At 38.9% G+C, this 22,522-nt stretch overlaps 1 protein-coding gene across 11 annotated transcripts in view; it reads right to left on the reverse strand.

Annotated features, from left to right (window-relative positions):
* Nucleotides 1-4,737: 4,737 nt before the first annotated feature.
* The window catches only part of plekha7b (pleckstrin homology domain containing, family A member 7b), a 106,956-nt gene continuing 89,171 nt past the window's right edge, over nucleotides 4,738-22,522 (reverse strand). For 9 of the 11 annotated variants that reach the window (XM_056734068.1, XM_056733509.1, XM_056733909.1 and 6 more), the window contains 10 exons: nucleotides 20,944-21,109; nucleotides 20,676-20,821; nucleotides 20,305-20,496; nucleotides 20,122-20,224; nucleotides 19,852-19,943; nucleotides 16,889-17,101; nucleotides 11,797-11,979; nucleotides 10,064-10,197; nucleotides 9,562-9,704; nucleotides 4,738-6,423 (listed from right to left, as the gene is read on the reverse strand). In XM_056734068.1, coding sequence (XP_056590046.1) covers nucleotides 6,401-6,423; nucleotides 9,562-9,704; nucleotides 10,064-10,197; nucleotides 11,797-11,979; nucleotides 16,889-17,101; nucleotides 19,852-19,943; nucleotides 20,122-20,224; nucleotides 20,305-20,496; nucleotides 20,676-20,821; nucleotides 20,944-21,109 — 1,395 coding nt within the window. In that variant the 3' untranslated portion in view covers nucleotides 4,738-6,400. The other 2 variants (XM_056733587.1, XM_056733991.1) reach the window with 2 other exon arrangements.

Consider the following 22,522-nt stretch of genomic DNA (forward strand, 5'->3'; position numbering starts at 1 on the left):
GATGAAACCGAAACAAAAGTTTTGTTGAATATACAACAAATAAGTTGTTTGGGATAAGAAGCAGTAAGGTACACTTCTAGGTTTTGAAAGAAGACTGCTGTTTTGTAATGTACATTCTTTAATGGATGTCATACATGCTCTAGGTTTACAAACACCGAACAAACTTGGTGATCCAAACAGAGTGCTCTATCTGTCACACACTCAAAAATAAATGTCAAAATCTCTGAATAGGCCTGCAGCAAAAACGACAAGTATAAAAGCTTTGCGCTTACACTACAGGATAATAATGTTCTGTAAACAATATGCAATCTGCTTGCATACTGGGAAAATCACTTTTTGTGACATTATTCTTTGATGCATTTGGCAGACACTTTTATCTGAAGCAACTTACAATTCATTTAAGCTGCACATTTATCAAGAAATGTGTAAACATTGTTTGGCAAAGTAGTACTCTGTTGTCAATGGCTGACTTAAATATAAATTGTCACTATGCATTTCGTTAGAATTTTATTTTAAATATGTAATCTTTTCATGTAAAAAGTTGATTAAGGAAAGTTGTTTAAATATGTTTAAATAAGGAGAGCCACATGCTCGTGCTTGAATAATGACAACATCAATGTCAATAATTTTACTGATTGTGAATCTTGATCAGATAATGATCAACAGTGTAAATCTGCAAATCTAAACGATTAAAACAGTTGAACTCTCTCTCTTTAGATATCTGGATCTAATCTGACTTTGATTGAACACAAGTGGTGTAACATGTGTTAAAGGTTTACACTTGGTCTCTCACTGTGTTTTTCTATCTGAGGAAAACAGATTTGAGCTGCACCAAACTTTGTTTTTTCACCCTTTGAAATAATATATCCTGCAGCACAGCATTACTATGACAAAATGGTCAGCTGTTGTTATTATATATGTGGATAATCTGTCAATATGACAAAAATTTAAGGGTATAAAAAATTTGGAGGTAAAAAACATTAATTTTGATCAGGGGTTTTCAAACTTTATGATGCCAAGGACCCCCAAATAAGATTGACCTTTCGTGAGAGACCCCTCTCTAAAATACATGAATAAACAAATATAAACTTTGTTAGATAAATATTATATGTGATATTATAAAGACCACATATTGTTTCCAAACCTAAATAGTTGGCAAAACCCCAAAGAGAAACATTTTAAATTCAAAAGTATTTTTACCGTATCAACTTTCACTTGCCCTATAGGGGATCCCCAGACCCATTTGAAAACCCCTGATGTGAATTACAGTTTCATTATGTTTCACTACTGATATACATAACCTTTACATTAATGCATGGGCTCTTCATAGTCATAAAAGCATTTGCAACGCAGCAATCTGCAGTTTTTGTTGATGGAGGGCAAATATGTATGTGAACTTACCATCACATCTAAATAAGCCCCTCAAGAAACGTGTTGAGCGAAGCTGGTGCAGAAGACTAAAAGCTTTAGGTGGGGCTCATTAAATGCTTTCATTAATGATCAATAGGCAGGTTTCGCACACACAGCAAAAAACGAAGCCGAAGTGTTGTGTTTTGTGCCTTGAGACAGTGCTCTGTTTTAATTTGATGTGAGAGGTGCAGCGAAAAGCTTCCAGAAGTTAAAAGAACTGTTAGATCAACTAAAATGCTCAAGGACATTTACCTCATCTATGTTTACAAAAAGCCCAATTCACTGTAGGTATTATAAATGCCAGGCATTTAGGCAAAATGTTTCAGTGCTTTGTTGGACGAGTCGTTTTAATGCAGAGGTAATCATTCGTCTCGAGCTGTTACGCTTTCTCTCTTATCTTGTTCGCATGTTCGAATGAGTTTCTGTGAATATTAACATCTTAATTGTTGTTGAGAACAAACAAAAACTGCTTGACATTTAAGACGTGGGTAAATATTTGTCTCTAACGTTCAGCTGAAGCTGCAGCAGGACTCAAAGGTATTAGGCGCATACCGTCTGTTCCAGTTTCCTCTATTCTTCTGTTAGATATGCAGGAATGTGTTTAAAAGAACATTGAAGGATGTTATGCCGACCTCTTCAATCATTTACTATCTCTCTCCGAAAATACAGATAAGTAAATCAATGGTGATAAAAGAGCATAGGATACCATTTTGGATTCGGAGTACCTTTTGTATTTGAATCTCAGCCTCCCTTAGGTGAATGCATAAGTCAGATGTAGATGTTATAAGGATCCCTGCTGTATTAGGATTGCCATGTCGAGACAACATGAAGTCTTAAAACACAGTAATTGTGCGCCTTTGAATTATTAGCAGCTGATGGGATCTGAATTCATCCAGGAAGGAGAGAATTTGTGATTTCACCCCTCAACATCATTTGTTGGGTGCACAATGGATATCACAGTGAATAAGTAATGTCTCTTCACATTTTAAGATCCAGGGTAAGGAAATTGGGTCAGCTGAGTGAAATATAGGTGCATGCACAAAGTATCACAATGGAAGGTGAATGCAGTGAATGGAACTTACATGATATGTTCTGTCATTATCATATCACTTAAGTCAGCCCCCCTAAATAAAAATTATAATGTTAAACTTAAGCATTTAATTAAACCATACATATGTTAAGTAATACAATGCTGGAACATCAATGCTTTTGGTTTAATTTTCTGATACATTTATTTCATAACATGCCACAAAACCTATGGCCCCCCTGGATCCATCAGGGCCCCCAGTTTGTGAACCACTAACCTAAGTTTATTGATAGCACAAGAAATTGAGTTCTGTGGCATATTCTTTGGAGTTTTGTCAGCCTTGATTGAAAAAGTAAACAGCAGATCTCCACGTCAAGCTGTCAAACCCAAGGGTCAACCTAGTTTTCATTCCTAAAACAAGGTTAGAGTAGTTCAAAACTCAGTTTTCACGTCGAAACAGGTGGCTATTTAGAAAATGGAATCATTTCCGCCACTCCAAAACACACCATTGTTGTGACAAATTTATAGAGACTTGTGGAGAAATGCTCCACACAGTTTTGCAGTAATTAATTCAGTCACTTCTAGACATTTAGTAAACAGTCGCCGCCAATTCACCAGAGAGCATTTGGAGCAGTCCTGCGGAGAGAACGCCACCCAGATTCATGTCAATATTGACAAACAGTCTATAGTCAACTGCATATTTGTAAATGATTCTTGGCAATGACTGCAGCCCTCGCCATGGACATTATTGCCGAAAATACTCCTGAGAGTTGTCACATTTTAATGGGTGGTGAATAAAGTGCAATTTCCCCCAATCTCTTCCATCTATTATTCAGTTATTCATTCAAATGAAGGACATTGACAACATTCAAATTCAAATACAACATACCTTCGGTATTTCCAAGGAACGTCTACTCTGTTCTAAATAACCACCTATTCACACCTGAATTGAATTAGCGTACATGGTGAACACAATAGGGTCTGTGATGAGGTGGAATTTTCATACAAAATAACGCACTAGATACTTAAACGAATTGGAACGAACAAAGGTTAAATGTTTTTCGAACGCTCAATGTCATCGAATCCTTGGATGACAAAGCCTTTAAATGCAGAGTTGCACGCATGCTGTACGTGTGACTTTAAGCTACAAATGTGAAATATTTTCCGAAGCATTAATGCCAGAGACGTTCAGCGAATTTAACAGAACAGGGCAGCATTTGCATAATGGGTCTTTTCTTATTCTCTTTGAAATCCAGAGTGTGGAATAACAAATGTATATGAAATAGCAGCCAAACATCAATAAATGGAAATGCCACAATTCTCAGAGGATGGTCTTGGGTGGATTTCTGCTGGAGGAGGAAAAACAGCCCACTTATTGCAAAATAAGCAGAAAAGCGGATGTGATCAAACTCGTGCCCACCAGGCTGGCGAACACACGCGCGCACACATAGACACGCAGTAGCCCACCTCTCACTTCTTCTAATCAGATGCAGTGAGATGTGGCAGTTCCTGCTGTGGAGCTTTGGGAGGAGCAGCATGTCTCACAGGTGCTTTCAAAGAACAAGATACAGCAGTGGAGAGACTGTAATTACTCTCCAATTACAGATAAAGATCTCATCTTAACACTAGGACACAAAAAAGGTCCAATCAAGGGTGTCTTATAGCAAACGTCCTTTCCAGCTACAATGACAATCATGTAAAGATTATTATTTCGAGAGGCTGACTCTCTAACAGACAGACACAAGAAGCACAGAATGAGTCAGAAACATTTGGAGTTGAAATAAAGGTAAAATAATATAAAATGTAAAAGTAAGCTGCAGGTTGAAAATGAACCATTCAGGAGGGACATTAAATATGGATGTGTTTTAAGGGTGTTTCAAAAGTGTCAAAAGCCTTTAATGTGATCAGTCCCCACTGCGCGAGATACAAGGAATTCGAAATATTGCTTTTTGTTTCGAAAGTTTTGGTCTGATGAAGAGAATTTCTTCATACAACATAAAGAGGTCAAAACACTTAATGCATATTTCAAAGCGAATCCTTGGCGCGACGTTGAGAGCACATATATGGGAAAGGAATTTTGAAATTAAGGTTCTTTCCATCCTGATCTTTTATTCTTTTATTGCCATTAACTTAATATGTATCAAATACTTACTCCAAGGGTATCAAACACAAGGTGATATCAAAGATATTCATAAAATTTGTCATTTAAATAAACCTTCATGAGACTTAGTTGATGACAGCTTTAAATGTGATGCAAATCATCCAAACTTTCTTTCCAACTCAAACAGAATACAGACAAATAGGTTGTTAATATCTTTAATATTTACAGTTTCTTTAAAAAAGTACAGTATGTGGCATATCATCTCCCCAACCCCTTTCCCCGAAAATATTATTTCATGTTATTTTTTTCCTAACTTTGTCAACAAAAATAAAATGCATTTGGCAAGCTAACTGGAAACTGGCAGTGCTACAGGTAGATACAAAAAAATATGATTTCAAGTGATTTGGTGTAAGAATATCATCTGAACTGACAAAATACAATCGACTATGGATTCGACATTTTGTACCTTTCCTGTTGATAATACAGCACATGTATAATACTTTTCCTTTGTCATTACTTTTGTTCTTCAGCTTAACTCATTTCAAACATCTGCCTTACCTTCAGAAGTAAAATATGACCTTTCAAGGGATTCTCCAACCAAAAATTAAAAATCGTTTATCATTTATTCACCCTCAGATTGTTCCAGACCTGTTTAAATTTCTTTGTTCTGTTTAACAAAAAGAGAGACATTGTTTGCAATTGACATTTCTGGGACATAATTGATCACCATTTTTTTGGTTCTGTTGAACACAAAATTAGATATTTTAGAGAATTTAGAAAAGCAAACAGTTCTAGGTGGACCTTTGAATATCATTTTTATTTTTCCTACTAGTAGTCAATAAGCAGGTTTCCATCACTCTGGTTTTATTCACATTTTGAAGTTTTGCATCAGAAACGAGTGATGAAAACGCTAAATTTTGAATTAAAAACCCTTAATTCGCAAAAACGTTTTTACACTTGGTTGAGGTGCTTTTCATTTTTGCCAAAAAAGGTTAATGCAAATAAATCGAGATGGAAATCCATTTGCCTAATAAATTCCTCTAAAAGTTACGTATCTGCATAATGAGATGGGTTAACCTGACCTACCAGAGTACTAGTCTTGTAACACAGCATAAGAAATGTTGTTATGGTCATTCTGAAATACCTGAGCAAGTATTTCTGTAATTGCCTCCTAGAACTGTCACAACTGTGTTTCCCAAACAGCAGGCATCCACAAAAGCAATGCATTTATTGTGTTTCTTAATAGTCTGCTTGCTCAAGTATTGTAAGATATAAATATTATTATATTCAGTGCCTTCTCTTACTTTTCTAAATGATATTTATGGGCAGTTCATTAGGAAGTGATGGTTGACTAGTTGGATGGAAACGGTGCTTATTCGCAAATGTTTTATGCCATATTCCACTTTTGGCGCAAAAGCTCAACTCAGAAGTTTAGATGAAAACCCATCTAGTGATGTTCCATAATTGTCAGTTGCTGAAATTTTTACAAATCTCTTTCTTTGTGTTCAGCAGACCAAATAAATACAGGTTGGTGGAGAGTATTTCATGACTGAAGTTTCCTTTTTTTAGCTGGACTATCCCTTTAAATGTTCTCTACGTATGATGCCTATTTAAAGTGCAATAATGTATACAAAATGGCTCTTCTATATCTGGGTTATCATGGTTAGATTGTGTACAGTGTGTGCACAGCAGTTTCCACAGCAAAATGTCAATATCAAATAAGTACTTTATAATAGCTCTAAAAAAGCATTTCAGAGGTAAACTCCGATGTCAGTCCAAAAGTGCGTTTACTTCATCTCTAAATGTAAATGATCTGATAGGTTCGACCAACGCTAGTGGAGTTTTCAGAATGTGACAGCACCTCAATATCCAGACACAGCTTTGGCTGGAAAAGATGAAAGTGAAGCATGTATTAGACATTTAAGTTAAATTAAAAAATATCTACATTTTACAAAAGTAGCAGTGTGCTTGTGTGAACAGGTGTTTTCACTTTTCAACTTGCCATATTACACATCAAAGTAACACATTTTTTCACATCTGCAGTATGAACTAAAATTGCTATAAAGATATTATTTATAATATTATTAATAATCTAGGTAAAACCTATTATGCAGGTATGTATCTCTTAAACTGAACTGCGCGGATATTTTCCAACCCAAGTTTTACCTTACTAAATAGTAGACAGGTAACCACCTTCCACTTTCCATCTCTCTGTGCAGCATGTTACAGAAAGAAGATGTTGAGTTAAATACACTCCGACACAATGATTTAGCTTTTCTTTTTTTTAACTGTGCAGGTATGCGATGAAAGAAACCTGGACAGGCTTGTGTTAAATGAGAAGATGTGATGCTGGCATAAATAACACACAAAGCAAGGGGAGGTGAAAAAAACACAGACACTTTTCATACACAGTGCGGAAACACAGCCACAAAGAAGCTCACACATCTGGAAATGACAACAGACAAAAGGCTGCTTTTTGCTAAACTTTTTGTTCTTAATTAAATCTGTTAGCAAGTTACAGATGGCAAAGCATGAGATGTTTGGCAACATCTATGCAAGTGCTGCCTCAACGAGTCTTTGTTAATTACTGTACACACAATTCACAAAAGGCAGAACTTGCTTACGTCTTCATTGACTTCTCAGCGTACACAAAGCCAATTTGCAGACAATTCACACACATCTCTATCTCCAGATGTGGAAACAGTTGACAAGAAGGAGGGGGGGTTTACCCTCTTCAAGAAGATACAACTAAAGCTGGAGCTCTGATGAGGCACAATGCAGCATGCAAGCGGAGAAGGTGCCAAAACACACACGGGGAACAATTAGCAAGAGCACATTAGTGTGCTAAACGCTTGCCGGTTAGTCCTTACTTTGTTTTACTCTGATTAGACAAAGGTGTAGTGTATTCCATTGCTCATGGGAGGGGGGGCGGACTCAGCCGTGGAGACGGCAACGGGAGCGGGTGGAGGAAGAGGAGGAGGAGGTGGAGGCTGAGGGAGTGAGGTGGGACTATTGCCCTGCGGTGAGACTGAAGTGGAGCGAAAACAGGAACAGAGGGGTGTTAGTGAGACAGACAACTAGTGACACTGTTAACACAGTTAACAAACTTGTCGAGAAAGCAGCGTCAGAAGGCCGTGCATGAGCGCCACACACCTCTCAAAATTGCTAATGCTAACTCGATGCTCTGACTACAAACCCTGCTCTGACTAAAATACTTGATTTCTTCCCTCAAATAAACACACAAAGCAATGCAGTGGAGTGATCACAACCTTGATCCAAATTAAACCCTTCACATAATATATTCTGACACATTCTCCAACGGGTTTATCGTGATTATTGTTGACTACGAGCTGCTGCCTCACACATTAAGAAGCATCAAGTCAGGCCAGATTGTCTGTAAATCTGTGTGACTAAGAGAGGCACACTGCTCCCCTTCTGAAGGTTAGACCTGGCAGAATGACTGAGGCCCCTGTAAGAAGTAGAGATGAAAGATGGGGCGCTTTTATGGCGCTTCAGACACATGTTCAAAGTGCTGCCACGGGATGCAGAGCGAATAAGCCCCAGCGCATATTCAACTGGGTCATTGATCGGCTGAAAAAATGGCCTCATCAAGAGATTCCTCCCAGCCTGAAAGATCCGACATGTCTCCCAATTAGCAAGCATCTTTACTCGTCAGATCTGCACTAATAAGGAATAATGTTCAGTTATTAACGTTGTGGTTGATAGGCTTGGCTTTGCTTTTTTCTTCTTTCGCATCACGCCTCCGCCGTGGGTGCTTGGAGTCAGGGTGGACCCTTTTTACCATCTTCTCAGTTATCCTGTCGCTGTCAGTGTTATGTTTTGGAAGTAGTATTGACATTATCGGATGAACATTGTATGTGGTTGTTTCTGATGTTTTTCTCAATCTTCATTTCAGGGAATCTCAAAAATATGTTGTATGTTTCCTATAGACTTCTCTTAAATGTTCCTCTCTTGACTTGCATTAAATATGATGTGAGTTCCATAGCCTTACACTTGCCAATGAATTGATAATACAAATAAGTATTTAGTATTTCATAATAAGTATTTACATTTAATTATTTTAATTGTCGGTTGGATTTTTTTTCGAGGGTCCCCCTTGCCCCCCCAGACCTGGCCGTTGCTGGAGTTATATTTAATATACAGTAAATACAGTGCCCATAAATAAATATTGCTCCTGCTACTGTAAGTCTGTAGATCTTTTGTACTAAAGCAAAAAAATCTAATTGCAATTTGTTTTAAACCACTACAATTTGGGGATTGTTGTCTTGGCAGCCCAAAGCTCAAACAGTCAAGAATAAATCTTTAAAAGGAGCTTTCCAGATCATCACCAGTGTTTGTGACACCTGTGTCACTGTGGGTTCTTTGTACAAAACACGAAGAGATTATTATCTGTATATCGGCGTTAGTGAACTCCAGTCAGTTTAGTTCTAACCAAACCTAACCAAACATACCTGTCTTTCTTTAAGTAAGGGATAATGTACAGGCACCTGGTTGTTAACACAGAAATAAGCCCCGGCAGTGTGATCAGGACCCGATGCGAAGCGGCACATGAGAAAAAACTGGACATGAAAGGTGAATTTGAAATATTTTGTTAGCTCATTTTTACTGAATGTAGACCTTCCGCAAAGAAAAGCCATTTACTTTCGGTTTTAAGGTAAGAAAGGACGTTCAAATGTCACAAACAAGCGATTTGGTTTGATCATTTGTAAATATAATGTCATGTATATTAATTAAAAGACATATTTATATTTAATTTGTAAAAAGAAACAGTCAAAATGATTTGCTGAATTCGTGTTTCGGTGTGTTATTCGTTTTGAGAGGTTGCTATCAGGGAATAACGAACCTGTAAATGTCTCAACTGGCCAATCAGAATCAAGCATTCCAGTGAGCAGTGTAAGGATGCCTTTTATTAGCTTGTTCAAGTGTTTGATTATGAATGAAGCTAAACGCTGCAGTACAATGGCCCTCTGGACCAACCCTGTATTGAACACTGTAAGATTACCTGCCACTTGTTTGCTCTTGATTGATGCTTCTGATGCTAAAGCATATGACATGGTGATGATTCTCTCCTTCTCCTGTAGTGCCGAGCCGACATCTAACAACACTGGCTTATCTACTGATGCTGTGGGAGGCATAGTCTGCACACTTAAACAAATACACAAACAGACATTAAAGTGAAGATTTGGGAATACAAATCAGAAAAACTCTCTATCTGTTAATGTCTTAGTTGTTTCTTCGAGACAAATGACATAAAACAAGGAGGAAATGTAAAAAAAAACTTGGATGTCCTTTCAGATATTAACCCCCACAAAAAAGACGCAGAAATCAAAACTGCGATACAATTCAAGCAATTTTACAAGAAACATCTGAGACAATGTTTAAATAGAACTCATAAATCCATCAAATGCCCCAGGCTATGAAAGAGCAAACACTGAGGAGTTAAATTTTCCATGTCCAGAACTGAGAGGACAGGAGACAATAGCGCTTTAGGATGCTCTCAGTACCTGGATTTAGCCAGTATGCTCTTGATACGCTCCACTTTTCGGTGCCGGGCCTCCATCTCCTGTGGGCTCAGAGGCTCTTCTAGTTCCTGGTCCACATAGCGCTCAGGGATAGTCACCTTTTGTGGTCTGGACAGCTATACAGGAGATGAAAGGAAACAATGAGTAACATCCATCTATTGTCTTAACAAGGGTTGAGTGACGATCGTCAAGTAGTCGATTGAACATCTGGGCCCGTATTTATTAAGCTTTTAAAAGTGCCATTTTAGTTTTAAGTGCTGAGAATTCATGATATTTCCTCCTACTTCCAAACTTAAGTACAAAGGCTAGTTATCAAATTTCTTAAAGCTTAAGATCACTCTTACTCTCCCAATTATTTAAGACAGCTCGAAAGGTCTCTCAAGTGCTTAGGAGTTACCACTAGGGGCTTGTGGAACCGTATCATTCCAGATTATACACACATAAATTCGGTACTCCCTTGCATAGGCGAGATTTCGGGCGGCACTTCATTATAGTATTAATTTCCGAAAGGCATTAATTAATGAAACAACTTCTACACATAATTTTTCATTATCTGATGTATACATTTAACAAACTTTGTGCGCAGGATAAAAAACATCATGTCATTAATGATGTGCGTATTCGAGTTATGCTCTATAAATCATCAGTACTGTTGTGCATTTTCGTTACGCTGTATTGCTATGGATTATCTTGTTATCATCTATTCCAATGGATTTGCATTATTTTTGGGTGTTCTTGTTTTGCTCTATTGTTCTCAATGGCATGTGTAATTTCACATGTAAGAAAAGATTTATTCCTAAAATAAAATTGTATTTAAAGTAAAACTACTCGACTAAAGCAAAAAACTAATTTCAGCACCGGTTGTCCATATCATAGTGGATTCTCTTAAGAAGTCTTTTTTGTCATATGTGTGTTGAATATAAACTCCTTTTAGGAATATCACCATTTAACCTGAATGTTTTGGAGAATATTCTTAAACAAGGAAATCTATTCGGTGATTGGTCCTTGCCAATGTCGTCATCCAAAATCCCGTTTGGGGCAAAGCAAAGTGTTCTAAGCCTGACACTTAAGATTTAGTCCAGAACATCACTTAAATTATGAGTGAGATGCTTTATAGCTAACTTTTAACCGAAGCTTGGAGCCAAGATTTTTTTCACTCTTAAGTCAATTCTTAGAAGTGTTATTGTGAGTAATTCTTAGAAGCTTGATACATACAGGCCTTAATCTCTTATTTGTAATATTGTTCCGAGCTTGGTTTTGTAGTTTTAATCTGATTTAATTATAAAATGTATAAAAAAAATATATATATAAAAAAATAAAAAATAAAAAAACACATGTAAATATTTCCTATAAATGTATACGTGCATGTTTATGTGTGTTTTAATGAATATGCACAGTACAAAGACATATATTATGTGAACACAAACTTTTATTATAGATGCAATTTGTCGCAATTAATTGTTTGACAGCACTATAAAGTCAAGAGCAGTTTATTTATCTTAGAGGAGGTGACACTCATTTATCTTTTTAACTCAGTTTCAATAATCTTAATAAATCCTTAAATGTTCATGTTCATTCTCACATTAATCTACAAATGTTTGAAGAAAGGATATCATAACCTTCCAAACACTTAATCCAAATTTAAAGTTTATTAGACATTGTAGGCATCTTCTGAATGAGATGCAGAGGGAGCGACAACAGAAACATTACTGTACCTCTTTACTGAGGTCCAGCTGGTAGTCCAGAGGCTCCAGGTCCAGCTCTCTCATGGGTGTGCTGCTCATAGTGAGCCATTCATCTGAGTGAGAGCGCTGTCTCTCTTTGTGCTCGGCCGGTCTCTCCTCACCCTGTACTGCTCGCTCCAGCAGCTGCAAATTAAAGTCCTGCTCTCTCCTCCACTGTGACACACAGACACACAGAGCTAATCTTCACCTCACACACATAACCATCTTAGAACTCATGTGTCTGAAATGGTATAATAATGTTGAATGTTCAGGGCTGGGTTTCCCGAAACCTTCTTAGTTAAGAATACCTTCTGTAAGTCATCCTTTCTTAAGGTTGGTCTGGACCGCACTTAGCTATACCTTCTATCGCTTTTGATGGTTCATATCGCTATGCAAAAAGCTTTTATACATCGCATTTTAATTTCACATATAAAATTTTATATGATAATTTCATATAAAATTCAATTTAGTGTTAAATTTATATTTTTACTTAAAGTTTGTTTTAAAATAATCAGGTTTAATACACTTCGGGAAGTGAAAATCAAAGACGACGCCGTCCGCGGTGCCAGTTATTTGCACAATTTTATTAGAGAACATGCAATTGCGGGTGTCCCGCGAGTAATTGGCATTCTGGATGGACTTATCCCCTTACACGAATGAGCGATTTAAGCCAATAATGTGAATCGACACAGATCGTGGAGAACATGAACACACGATTGCAAACTATGAGAATATAAATGACCCTTCCAAAAACAAGTGAAGCCTGTGAGGGGGTGGGATCGGACAATTGCAAGATTATAATTACATACACACACATATTTCTTTCTTTATTTATACTATTTCAGTGAGCCCTGATAAATGCAATTTCCACTGTTTCTAAAGTGTTTCTTTATAATAAACATTGTTTCTCAATACTGTACCCACTCTATAAAGCAAGGTAGAGCGAACAATCGATTCTCGAGGGATCCATATCAACCTATTCAGCACCACCATCATGGACAGCATCTGCTAACGTCGCACTTAAGAAGGTTTACCTATTAACCTCAAAAGGTATAGTTCAGGGAAAACGCCTAGAAAAGGTATATCTTGAGTTAAGGTGTGCCTTGAGTCGTCGTAGCGCGCTTAGAGACAACGTTATCGGGAAACGCAGCCCTGATCATTAAGAATCACCGTTTGTTTTGGGGTCAATGAAAAAAAATGACTTGAATACAAATTGTAATCAATTTGAATATTTTTTGAAAGGCCCAATGTTTGATTTTTTTTCAGAGGATCTATTGACAGAAATGGAATATAACATACATAACTTCAGAGGTCTATAAAGTCCTTACATAATGAACTGTTATGTTTTTAATAATTTAGAATGAGCTATTTCTATCTACATACAGCGCAGGGTCCCCTTGCATGGAATTCTCCATGTTGTTTCTACAGTAGCCCTAAATGCATAATCTTCTCTACAGAACGCGTTTCGTAAATTCGTTATCTTCTTCGGCAAAGAAGTGACCTCATAGTTATGTGTCAGCCACAGTGCTTGGAAAGGGAGGAATTGAGTGAGCCGTTGGTTGTATTCCACAACCTCACCACTAGATGATGCAAAATTGTATATAATGGACCTTTAAAAATGTAAATGATCTCTAGGTAAAACATCCATATGAGCATTTAAATATGAAATATTTTATATCTATGGATTCAAATTCAACATTTTAAAAGTGTCGAAGATTTCTTTAAAAATTCCCATGAACCAATGCAATTGATTAATGTCTGCATCAATACATATTCTGTTAAATGAGATTCCCCTTCAGTGGGTCTCTCGACGTTAAGAGACAAAATGGGGTTTGATCTTGAGAACCTATCATCTCCGAGAGGAATTTAAAAGACCAAGGGGCTTGGCTAATGTCACCCGCACGCCAGTCCCCGCCCCGTAAATACGGGTATAAAAGGAACCTTTGCTCTTCGGAACCTGCTTGACACATATGTACAGCGCTTCTCTCTTCGAGATTATCTTCAAGACTGCTGGATGTACAACGTGGTGCAGCGGATTTCTCCCTCTTGGTGAGGTCTTCCCCTGGGCGTCTTAGCAGCGAGCTACAGATCTAAAAGAGCTAATTTCTTGCAGCTGCCAGCATGTCGTGGTTTGTCGATCGGGCATGTTCTGCATGCGAGAACATGGCAATTAAGGTGTTGCTTCTTTGGCTGGCTACGTTCTTTGTGAGCGTGGCCACTACCCCATCTGCTTTCTTAGGCGATTTTCTTAAGCAACCTCTCCCCATCCACACTAAAATATATGTAGCTATTATTGCCGCGATCTTGTGGAGGGTAAGTCCCTCGGTCAACATGACCTGGTCACCAAATTCTGTTGCACTGCGCCTCTACTTGGACCGCACGCAGAGCCTTAGAAGCTCTGAGCAGCTTTTTGTCTGTTTTGGGGGACAGCCCCAGGTGTGGGAGGTCTCCAAACAGAAATTGGCGCACTGGATTGTGGATACCATTACTTTGGCATACCAGTCCCAAGATCGCCCGTGCCCGCTTGCAGTGAGAGCCCACTCCAACCCAGGGTATGACCTCCTCGTGGGCACTGCTGCAGGGCCCCTCTCTGGCAGCCATATATAGTGCTCTGGGTTGGGCTATGCCCAGTTCCATTGTGAGGTTTGACAACCTCTGTGTGGAACCAGTGTCAGCCCATGTCCTAGACGCCACCGGCGTGTGAGGCCGGCAACTGGGTTGGGCGTACGCCTGTGAAAGGGCCTTCTAACCCTCCCCGGGCAATTCTAGACTCCCTACTTCCCCCCTTAGGGTAAAGTACAGGCATTTCATCCATCACTAAGCATTGTCAATTGTGGTAACGGGCCAGGCGGAGCGGTCTATTAGAACCAAGTCCAGTACTGGTAGAGTCATCCCTGCTCAAGTGGACACCTATACTCGGAATGTTGCCCCATACGCAGTGACTTCCCTGCAAGGTTGACCCGTATGTTGAATTCCTCACTCTTGGTTCCCCTGTTGGCGAACCTGAGAGCTCCCCTCCGATGGGTTACCCCGCCTGGATCCTGTACCCCCTACTCGGGCTGGTGCAGTTTTTCGCATGTTGATCTCCCCACTGGTGAGACCATGTTGGTGTCTCCACACGTAACCTTCCCTTATGGTAGGATGTGGCCTCCATAGCACACTCTTCAATGAGGAGAGCAGTGTTTCCCCAGTGTTCTTTATGGCCCCGGGCGGCGATTTGCTAATAGAGATGGACGCCACCGTCCGTGAGGGCCGTCGGTAGTAGCCTCTCAGTAGGTTACCAAGTACTGATCCAACTGGAAGGTTTCGTCTCGCAATACCGCTCACTTGTGACTTGCTAGTCTAGTCAGTGTCGCTACTATTGAGGTTGTGATGGGGCACAATGCCTTGGCGTGTTAAGATATGTCCCCTGTCTGTCTCACAACATAACATCAAGACCAACTGAAGGGGAACCGATCCGCTGCAGCAGCCGAGAGATGTCTCTCAAGTTCCTCAGCCCAAAAGATGAGTGAATGGCCGCCGACGTTTTGTGACGTGGCTAAAATGATCTCGGTGTTTTCAAGTGAAATGAAACCCAAAATGAGTGTAGCCCTAAAAAAAAAAACATACCATATGATCCTACACTTCGGTGTAATGTACAGTGAAGTGGAGTAATTGTTTGTCATGTGTCTTCAAGCTCTCAAACCGTAATTTACATCACTCCAAGAATCATGCAATAAAAAGCTCTATCTGCAAGATCATATACATGCTTCATTCCAAGGCTTCATTGTGCTTACTCCACAAAATAAACCAGTGTGTCTGGAAATAATTTTTAGTTTCACTTTCACAGTACACAGAAAAAGACGAATGACCCTGTATTACTTTTTACTAGCAATGTGTTTATTTTCTTGTGTGCAAACATCTACATAAAAAAAATAAAGGAAAGCGAGGCTGATAAACTGATTTTCCTTTTACGCTATATTTGCTGTTATACTGCTATTACTGTACAAGTGATTAAAAAAACATGCTCAGTAAGTACTGCAAGGATGGCAAGAGGCAGGCACATACATATATATTTGCCACAGCGCTCACTTATTTACTTCATTCAAACATGCTTCTATCCGCCTATTCAAAATGCATGCTGTACATGCTAATACAAACTGGTAGAACATAATGTAAAATGATAACACCATTAAAGGGCTTAATAAAAGATGAATGTAAGGTGAGGTTAAGTCACATTTTTTAAAATGTCAATAAAATGTATTAAAAAAAACACACTAAAACAATGACACCAAAGACATAAAATCACCTCTCCATTCTGTGTAAAAAAATGCATTGCGTGGCTAAAAAGAAAGTAATTTAATTTAGCAGGTTTTTAATGACTTAGGTGATTAGAAAGTGAGTTATGGCAGCAAAATCAGGTGAAATTTGTGAAAAAAGCTAAAAAATAAATAAGTGAGGTAAGCACAACAGCGTCTAGGAATGTCAGCCTGTAGCTACACGAAAATCATTACAGATGAGTGATGGACAGCTAAAAGGCTTGAGAGCTTGTGATTCAGATATTCTTATGAGACCACTAGCTTACCTTTAACTCAAATCTGGAGCATTGGGTTAACGTGTAAGAGGTTAAAGGAGCATTCTGATATTAGTGTTGCCTTGGGCATACAGACTCTTAATGAAAAGCCCCCAGGTAAAAAGACACAGTGTTGACTCACTACACATGGGAGATACTCCCTTGACATCCATTTTCCATGATTTAATACCATTACCATCAGTTTCAACTAAATAAGAATCTTATTACACTCGTGAATAAGAAGCTCAATGCAACTTTCATTATCAGTCTTCTAAACACATTTATCTTCATCTTTCATTGGCATATAGCATCACTTGTCTTTTCTTATCCTAGAGACCGACTCTCTCCCTTCTTCCACAACTCTTCTCACATACCCACTAACCTGCAGACACTATTAAGTAAAATGCTGAGCGCGATCACGCCAAAACCTTACAGTTCTCTTTCAAAACAGTGTAAATAGCTGAATGTATGTTTATGTCAAGGCGTGAGTCCTCTCAGGAGGATGGCATGTGTCATTATGCTCTAACGTACTGATCCCAGGTCAGCAGACACCGGCCTGGAGACGGAAGAGGTGCGAGATGAGGAGGCCTGGCGCTCGCCGTGGCTGAGCGTTCTCTTACGCTCCCGTACCAGAGCCTTTTGGTGACGCTTCATTCTTGCCAGCTGCTCCTCGGCACTCATGCGACCACGCTGCTGCGCAGGCTCCCCGGAGTAGAGACGCTCCAAGGCACTCTTTGGTCTCTCCTAAGAGACATCATTGGATGTGTTAATAATGATAAAACATCACCACAGAGAAGCGAGGAGAAAGAGAGTGAGGAAAGCATATCAGTTGTAATGGGATTTGAAGGGAGAAGGAAAAAGAGAAGAGACTGAAAGAGAAAGGATGGACAGAAGTAAACTTTTCCGGAAAAACTTGTGTATTGGTCTTTAATGTCATGAAATGTTTTTGTTTTGTTTTGTTTTACAAGGATCTCTAGAAACCCTGGGGCTGGATCCACGAAACTGTTCTTAAGACAAAATATAAGATTGTTCTTTAGATAAATTCTAGGAAGTTCCTAAGAATGTTCCTAAGTGTGATTACAATTCTTGAAAAGTTCTCAAATATTTTCTTGAAGCGGCCATTCCCCGCGATCACATTTTTTAAACTTTAGTTAGTGTGTAATATTGCTATTACAGCATAAAAAATACCTGTAAAAGGATAAAGATCAAAGTTCAATGCAAAGCGAGATATTGTCTTTAACAGAATTCACTTTTCAAGGACTACAGACATCGGCTGGAATTGACTATAGCCCTCTACTTCCCGGGTACATGATGTCACTATTTCGAGTGCTTTTAATAACCTCCGCCGAAAGGAATACGCCAAAAAAGGGGCGAGACCTTCCTCAAAGAAGAGCCGCTGGAGTGGTGTTTGGTTATCAGAGATTGTAAACAATTAACTGAGCTGCGTGCTAAACTACTTTTACTTTCTTCACAGTCCTACAGCTGGTAATAAGAATTCAGCTACACACATTGTAAGATAACCAACGCTCAAATAACAGCTTCCATGACTTTAACATCGGCTTTTAAAGCTGTTCTGTGTAATACACTGATTTTGTGGTTGTGTCTGAAACACTTCTATGAAACGTCCTTTGAAGTCCTGCTTGCAGTCTCATAGTCAATCTGCTTGTTTTATTATCCAACTCGGGTCCAATATAAAAAGGACAAAATTAAATCTTCTGTTATTAGTGATAATATAACCGTTCTGACCCAACCGGTCTGGTGTCATTTCCCTTGCCATAGTAGAAAAAAATGTGTAGGGACTGGATCATTGAGAGCAAAACAATAAACTCCCCCACACTCGTTTTTGTCCTGGTTTCTTGATTATTCATAAAAAGACCTTAGCAAAACCTGGCTGCAGATGTCTGGTTGTAGGTTTTTGTTTTCTCACTGATAGTCTTGATAACCTTTTGGCTACCTTGTGGGATATTTTAAGGTTCAAAGCATTGGTGAGGCTAACCAGAGAAACTTCTCTGTCAATAGGAACTTATGTGATTAAACTGTCCTGTCCTATAAATGTATCTAAATGTCTGGTTATATGTTGGCACTCATGCCATTTTAAATAGTCTGTAACTGTTAGATATACAAGTTTAATTCAGGCGTGGTTTGTATTCGTACATCCGAAAGAATCAAAACTTAATGCAATTCAAACCTGTCCATTTTTGATATCCAAATGTTTCTCTTTCCAATTGCTCATTGTACAATTCCATAACATCCATTGTTAAACACCCAAAAAAACACAAAACGGGGAAAAAACGGGGCCTTTAAGAACATTTATTTCGTAAGAATAATGTTTACATTTATGTATTTGGCAAACGCTTTTATCCAAAGCGACTTACATTGTATTGTATTGCATTGTACCTTTTTTTTAAGTATGTGAATAAATGACATCGTTTGTCACAATTACACTCGCTGCTTGTGTGGTAACTACATGTTCATATACAATAAACTTTATTAAGCGCCTCATATTCTTATATACTGTATTTACATGTATATAAATTACCATGTATTAATGTATTAAACGTATTACCTTCATTTTAATAAGATATTCATGACAGCTTTTGTTTCGAGAATATGAATTCTTCTTCTTTTCCTAAGATCAAGTTTTTAAGGAATACATAACATTCCTAACATTTTTCGCAAATTGGAATTTAGGAAAAAATATGGCAGTTGAGAAGAATTTTCTTCCTAGAACTGTTTTGTGACTCCGGCCCCTAATTCTAAATGTCAGAATGTAATTCTGCAGTCAAATATTTATTCAATGACTGTTATTGTGTCTGTCGTCTCATTCCACACTCTCCTTCTAACATTTTTAAACATTATTTTAAAACTTGTAGATAGTTGTGGGAGTTAGATACATGAGTGAGAGTCATAATATACAGTGAGCTGGTCATTATCGGAAACTTAAAGGCATGTAGTGTTTATTTACAAAGTGACATCGCCAACTAATGGCCTGGTAGTTTTAAGTGATTTTAGTTGTTTTCAATGATCTGTGTTAAAGTTGAATGATTTGACAGCATTGTCGTATATACGTGAAACTGATACGCTTTTCATCTTGTAAACGTGCCATTAGGGTGATGCAAGATTCTTACCAACATAGAGTTGTTTATTTTGTGATAAGGTACATCTGACATTACATTATTTTATAATTTCATTATAAACATTACTGTCATATTTTCTTTTGTACATTATTTGTTATCTTTGACGAAAAGAAAGAAAGGCTGAGCAAAGCCCTTTTTGAACTGTGTGCTGTAAATATTTTTGCATGAACCCAACAGGGTGGAGAGAGGGCGTTCACAGCCCTGAGGGCGTTCACAGTTCACAGTTGTTCACGCGCAATGTTTTATATTTCTCAGGCTCAGCGGTTTGCACCGGGTGCTGCATCTAATCAACTTGCGATGACGCTGCCTTCATTTTCCTCTGCCTTACTACGGAGCAACACTTTCAGTGCATCCTACCTTCAAGCTTGTGGTGGTGACTCCTCTTCTGAGAGTGACATATGATGAAATGTTTGTTGACTGGTTTAGTCTTGAAGATGAGCCAGCCAAACCTAGCAAACATTGCACGAAATTAGAAATACATTTGAGTATTATATTGAGTAACTTGCTTGCTGAATGATATTTCTCATCAATATGAAAACAGCTCATATCAGTCAATCAGAAGTATATTAAATATAACTAAACGTCTGATTTTAGTTGTCATATATTGGTCTGGGTCTGTATGTGTACCTATGTTTGGCAGGGTTTGGTAGCCACTATCCCGGCTCAAGCCTCCCATTTGTCCACCAACTCCTAGCAGCTCAGGTTCACTGAGGAAAGGCCGTAGCTCGACCTAGTGTCCCACATGAAATAGTGTTACAGCACATAATAGGCAAAACAGACTCTGACTGGGCGCCCTCAAATGGCACAAACCTTATGATCTCCATTGGTATACTGCCCAATCTCACGGTCGCGTTTCCGCTCGTCGGACTGGCGTTTCAGGCCACGTACTGATGTGTGTCGGATGACAGAGGTCTCTTTGGGGAGAGGTGGCACAGCTGGGGGATGTTCATCAGGACTGTAGAGGTGAGGGAGGGGGGGTCTTGGTGGAGCATCTTCTTCAGGCTGTAAAAAAATGTAAACTCCATCTATATATACAAAGATGCTAGGGCTTAAGGTAAATTATTATTTGGTTAAAGCTTTAACCTTAATGGGATAGTACACCCCCACCAGAAAATGCTCTTAAACATTCCAAATGTGTCACCATCAAAATGAATTACAGTAGATCATTTTCAATTAATCACCCATTTTGGCTTGTGAAGTCCTTGTTGGGAAGACTGCACCGGGCTGAGGTGGGGGCTGTGCTGCCTGGCTTTCAGCTCTCCCATGGAAGGGCTTGCAGAGAGAGAAGGCACTGCGGACAATGACGCTGAAGGCACGAGTTTCCACTCTGGGTCACGCACCCATCCCACATTTTGATATGACATACAGAAAACACACATGCATGATTATCTATTAGTAAGACCTGGACGCAGAGTGGTGGAGATGGTGGTATTTCTTTGACCTCAGTACCTCGGCCCGTGTTCCAGTGTATGGGGGTGGTGGCAGGCAGAGGCCCGCTCTCACCTGGATTCCGCACTGAGTCAATGGTGACTTTGTAGTTTGCTTTGCTGGAACTCAGGCCTGCGAGCACGTCCTCAATCCTCCACAGCTCTTTCCTCAACTGAGATTTCTCTTGCTGTATAGTGATACAGGTATAATGATACACAGTCTATAAACTAAACACATTAATATTTTATTATTATCAATGATGTCAACGGATGACAACCTGTAAGTATGTAGCCACACTTTTGGATTACACAGGCAAATTAACAACCGGATAGGCAACAAGTTTCTGTTTGAGGCGCAATTTGACTGCATGAACACACTTGAAAGTCTTAACTGATTTTAACCTTAGACTTTATTTTACTTAATCTTAAACGTCATTTTTACAGATGTAACCTCAGTTCCCTGATGGAGGGAACGAGGCTTTGTGTAAAACCGACAGATGGGGTTCATATAGAGAACCTATCAACTTCAGACTAGTTTAGAAAAGGCCAATGAAATTGGCGAATGGAATTTGCATACCGGGCTCTGCCCCCGGATATCCGGGTATAAAAGGGAGACAACGTGCTGCATTTATTCACCTTTGGGCTGAGGAGGTAAGGGTCCTGGCCTTAGTGATCGACTCAACCACCGCAGGTGGTAGGCCACTCAGGGTCACCTCGTCCCGTCCAAGAGCCAGACATGGAGGTTCCAGAGGTCTGGTCTGGGATGCCATAACATGCTCATGCACTTCCGGGAAACAAGGCACTGGGGGCGGGCGCTCAAACCCAAGGTACCAACAATCTATCCGCGAGCGTTGGGGAGAGGCAGTGCGGCATGCAAATTTCATTCACCAATATCATTCTCCTTTTCTAAACTAGTAAGAAGTTGATAGGTTCTCAAGCCGAACCCCATCTGTAGGTTCGACACAACGTCGAGAGACCGACAGAAAGGGAACCATCATTATAAAATCCCATAGGAAATCCAGGAGGGAATCCATGGATCAAAAATACTAAATTACATTATGTGGTTCAGGACTAGAACCCAACAATCTTTATAACTGATTTCTCTTAAAGGGAAAGTTCCCCAAAAAATTACTATGTAACTCAATACTGGCCAAGAATTGTTTGTTTAGAAGCATTCATCCGAATTTCTTTCTCTGTGTTCATCAGATCAAAGAAATGTAGACAGATTTGGGAAAACTCGAGGATGAGTAAATGATGACAGAATTTTTTATTTTTTGGTGAACTATCCCTTTAAGATTTCTGTACACTGATATATTTGCAGTGACTGTATTTAGTGTTATAACCAGTCAAGAGTACACAACAACAAAAAGGCAAAACTCTGCTAAACAGAAGAATTGATTTAAATAGAATACAACATATGCAGCTGTTTATCATTAATATTGTTAAAAAACATGATGACCCTTAGGCTTGTCTTTTAATTTTCTAAAAGGCAATTTTATATTCCAAAAAGAAAAAAGGGGATTTTCTCTTGTTTGTAGAACAAGCCATCATTTATTGACAGTATCTGTGTGCGCTCTCTCACAAACACTTGACTAATCAAT

Source organism: Triplophysa dalaica, chromosome 1 (genome assembly GCF_015846415.1).
Source record: "Triplophysa dalaica isolate WHDGS20190420 chromosome 1, ASM1584641v1, whole genome shotgun sequence".
Lineage (NCBI taxonomy): Eukaryota > Metazoa > Chordata > Actinopteri > Cypriniformes > Nemacheilidae > Triplophysa > Triplophysa dalaica.